The sequence below is a fragment of the Fulmarus glacialis genome, unplaced genomic scaffold (genome assembly GCF_000690835.1).
Source record: "Fulmarus glacialis isolate BGI_N327 unplaced genomic scaffold, ASM69083v1 scaffold25385, whole genome shotgun sequence".
NCBI classification, from domain to species: Eukaryota; Metazoa; Chordata; class Aves; order Procellariiformes; family Procellariidae; genus Fulmarus; species Fulmarus glacialis.
Genome location: NW_009215304.1, coordinates 30026 through 34287, shown reverse-complemented (window position 1 = coordinate 34287; position 4262 = coordinate 30026). Strand labels below are relative to the sequence as shown.

The following is a 4262-nucleotide window of genomic DNA, read 5'->3' as shown; positions in this document are numbered from 1 at the left end:
GACAGAGGTTCACAAGTTACAGAGAAAGACGAAAAGCTCCAGGGGTCAGGTCTCATTTCCTTAGGAAACCAGGGTTTAAACAAACGGTCACAGATCAGTGATGAGATTGCAGCTTCTGCCGAGAACTTCATGGGCTGAGCCACTCAAAGTTAAAGTCTAAAACAAACGCATGCAGCATGATACTCAGTTTTATCAGCATGACTGCTATATAGGCCCCATATGCCAGAGAAAAAAACTACCTTAGAGGTATTTTTAGCAAAGGAAGCTAAGCTTGTAAAAAGTGGAACTTGCATATTTCACCTGCTACACCTTTTTCTTTTCTTTTCTTCCAGAAAAATTCCACGTCATCTTTTTCAGATGGATGCCTGGCTCAGAGTAAAGGACATGCAGTGCACAATCCCTAGCAGAAGCTGAAAATGGATGATGCCTACTGATGCTTTTTGACAACATCATCTCCTCTTTTCCTGTTTGAGATGGGTGATATGATCATCAGGAAAAAGTTCTAAAATAAGCCTGAGTGACCTCTTCGTCCCTTGACTCCTCTTTCCGCAAGTCTAAAAACCATCAGAAGAAATGACCAGTCAACTACCAGAGGAGTCTGTGGAGACCCAGAGCTCTGATGAGCTTGAGTGCAAGATCTGTTACAACCGCTATAACCTGCGACAGAGAAAACCAAAAGTGCTGGAGTGTTGTCACAGAGTATGTGCCAAATGCCTTTGCAAGATCATAGACTTCGGTGATTCCCCGCAAGGAGTCATAGTATGCCCGTTTTGCAGGTTTGAAACGTGCCTGCCAGACGATGAGGTTAGTAGTCTTCCTGATGACAACAACATCCTTCTGAATTTAGCTTGTGGGGGAAAGGGAAAGAAGTGCCTACCAGACAACCCAACAGAACTGTTGCTGACTCCCAAAAGGTTGGCGTCTCTGGTTAGCCCTTCTCACACCTCTTCTAATTGTCTGGTTATAACAATCATGGAAGTACAAAGAGAAAGTCCCCAGACTCTGAACTCAACGCCCGTGGTGGAATTTTACAGGCCTACGAGTTTTGACTCTGTTGCAACCGTGTCCCACAACTGGACAGTGTGGAACTGCACATCTTTGCTCTTCCAGACCTCAATTCGGGTGCTAGTGTGGTTGCTAGGGTTGCTGTACTTTAGTTCCTTGCCTTTAGGGATTTATTTACTGGTATCTAAGAAAGTCACCCTTGGGGTTGTCTTTGTAAGCCTTGTTCCTTCGAGCCTTGTTATTCTCATGGTTTATGGCTTTTGCCAGTGTGTTTGCCATGAAGTTCTAGACTGCATGTCATCTTGATAACAAATACAGTAAAATAAGATGTAATGCCACATGTGTAGCATAGTTGATTTATCCTGTCTTTGTATTCTTATTTATTCTTATTGTTGTCCATCCCACTAAGTAGAAGCAGTGGCCGTAGTTATATGGTCCTTTTTTTCTACTTGATTTGATTTCCATCCCCCCTCCTTTTTTTAAGCTAAATAATGGAAATAAAATTTACATGCTGATTTTAGAAAGGGATAAAGCAACATTGCCAAACTTGGTGCCTGCTGCTGCTGCCACTATTCAAATGAGTAGCTAGCCCTTTGCTTTCTATTGGCTTGATCATGTCAGTCAAGGCTGCAGGATCCACCCTAGAAGAAATTAGTATAACAGGCACCTTCCAGGTCAAAGTACAGCATCTCTTCATCTAAAGCATCTCATGCTTTGGAATATCTGTTATTTATCATTCATGATCATTTATAGCAAATGAAATAACTTTGTTAGTTAATATTATAAGAAGAATAAGACAAGCTACCATTGCTTTTTTCAATTCTTGTTACAGCAAAAATATTTGTGGGAGGCCAACGGTTACAGATTTTTTGCATTCTGTGACATGAGGAATCTTCTTTTCACCATGCTAAAAACATGTGTCCGAAACACTTTTCCCAAACAGAAGCCCACTTTACTTGTCATATAGTTGCAGTTCCCTCTGAGATACTTCTGCTAATGAGTACTTCCAGGGACCCAGCCACACGTTTGCTCTTCTCTAGGTGCACTTTTTTCAATGTGCATACACCTTAGGCTTCCCTTTGAGGGTTCAGAGCTCTGCAGACTTCTCTAGCTATGTTCTGTTTTGCTTACCATCCCTCCTGGCATTTCCACCACCATACCACATTTCCAGGCCGTTAGTCCTCCCAAGAAATTGCCTGACCAACTTCATGCACATCTACCTCGTGGTAGTTACACTGGAGAATTTGGCTTATGTGACTTTAACTATCAGGATAGACTTTTATTCCCAACCATTAGGAAATGGACCTTCCATCAACTAATACAAATTTCAGAAAACATCTGAAACAGTTAACTGGGGTTTTTTTTTTGCTTTCTGAGTTCACAGAATGAGCATTGTAAGGAGGTACTATGACTTTGGGAAGGTTTCTGTTTAACGCATAGTCCTTCAAAATATTTGATACCCTGAGCTCCCTCTATCCCTACATTGTGAGTTGATGGCACTCTAGATGTGGCAATTAGCATGTCTTGATTAGTTGAGTTCAGAGGAATTACTGATGATTTACCATTCCACAAATAGAATCAGGCCCTGTAAGGCTTGCTTGTATGTTGCATGGTTTAGGCTACTTTTTGAACTACTGGAAGAGCACAAAAATAAGAAATATTTAAAGTTTATGTGTATGACTAGGTCTAGTAAACACCACAGCTGCAAACTCGTTTTCCTGTGCACAGCAGGGTAAAAACTGAGAAGGGGGAGTTGAGCAGTGCAAGCATGGTTTTTGGGTGAGGCACAAGATTTAGTAATTTCAAGGCAGTGTAAGAGCGAGAGGGGTTTGTTGCATGAAGACTGAATGTATGGCCTAACAATATATTCTTAGAGCAAACTGACTTTGGTAAGAATGAAAAATGCTGATGGGAAAAGCAGAGCGTAAGTGGTTGTTGGGTGTGTCAAGAGGATTTGAAGTCAAGCTGGTCCAATTTTTGTAGATGGCACAGGTGGTATCTACAGTTTCATTCCTATTGCAAACATAGGGAAAAATGTGGAAATGTAAAGGTCCTGCTTTTCTTGACACTCATTTTATAATAGTGCATATATATGTGTGTGTATGTACATATAGACACATATGTAAGAAGAAAACTTATAGCGAAATTATAGTTTTCAAGTGTATGGAGTTATGGAGCTATGTACTGAATGATTAAAGGAAATGTTTCAGACTTTTCTGTAATGACTTGATAACAATTATAACTAAAATATTTTCAGAATTCCTAGAAATGACTGCTCCTAAGTAATTGTTTTTAATGTTTGTGGTAAAGCACATATAGTTAGAAGAGGTATCATCTCCAGTTCTGGTATACTGCAAGGTTTGACTCATCTATGAACTCATAAATTTTAAGTATCCAACAACAATCATGTCAAAAAGCAAGAAAAATAGAAACCTATGTGATTTTATAGTACTTCATAACTTTGGGAAGAGATGTATTTGTAGTGTTAGGGATTTACATGTTTTAGGATTTGTTCAATTTGTCTGAATATAATGTCTCTAATAAAGGGCTGGCTAATAGAGGAAGTAGGTTTTGCAGATGTGTGACATATATGTATTACCTCTGCACAAGATGTCTACAGTGCTACCTGTTGTCTTTTCCTTTTGATTTTCAGTTGATTAAGATTATCTTCGCTCCAGCCCCGGGTATTTTGTACTCTGTTTTAAAACAGAGCCTAATCTCAGCAGGATTAAAGTGGTGTCAGTTACACATCACAGCACAAATAAATACACCTGTTATTATACTTCACTACTTTTAAGACTGCCAGACCGTTAAATTTATGCTGTTATTTTAGACTGTGCTGCAATACTAATCCACTCAAAAATGCAAGCGTGCAAAAACATACTGATTGTATAGCTATTCTGCTGCTCAGCCAGAGCATGTTATTACAGCTTTGGTCTCATAAAATTCCTATATGACTTATAATATGGCCACTGAGAATTGCTAGGAGGTCTAAATCTCAATTATTTGTGGCGAAGATATTTGCTGTGTGACTGAGACTAGAAGAACTTCAGCTATTACTCTTTCATTATTTTTGTTCTCCACCATCCTTAACACTTAGAACTGAAAACTCTCGTGTCCTCCACAGTGGAATAACTGTGCTGAAGTCAGTGTAAATGGGGCTAGAATCAGGTCCTGCATACCTGCCTGCCTGCATTTCCTTCCCTTTCTGTGACTTTTTTCTCTCCTTGGAGAGTAATGGCTCCTGTGGTTGTAAA

General features: G+C 39.7%; 1 protein-coding gene across 1 annotated transcript; it reads left to right on the top strand.

Moving 5' to 3' along the window:
* Nucleotides 1–573: 573 nt before the first annotated feature.
* On the top strand, nt 574–1738 carry RNF182 (ring finger protein 182). Its single transcript, XM_009578899.1, has one exon. It carries the CDS (start codon nt 574–576, stop codon nt 1309–1311), a length of 738 nt encoding a protein of 245 aa, XP_009577194.1. The 3' UTR covers nt 1312–1738.
* Nucleotides 1739–4262: the final 2524 nt, after the last annotated feature.

Bases quoted from the DNA above. Each gene is read 5' to 3' on its own strand.
- RNF182 (XM_009578899.1), top strand. From the start codon at position 574: ATGACCAGTCAACTACCAGAGGAGTCTGTGGAGACCCAGAGCTCTGAT.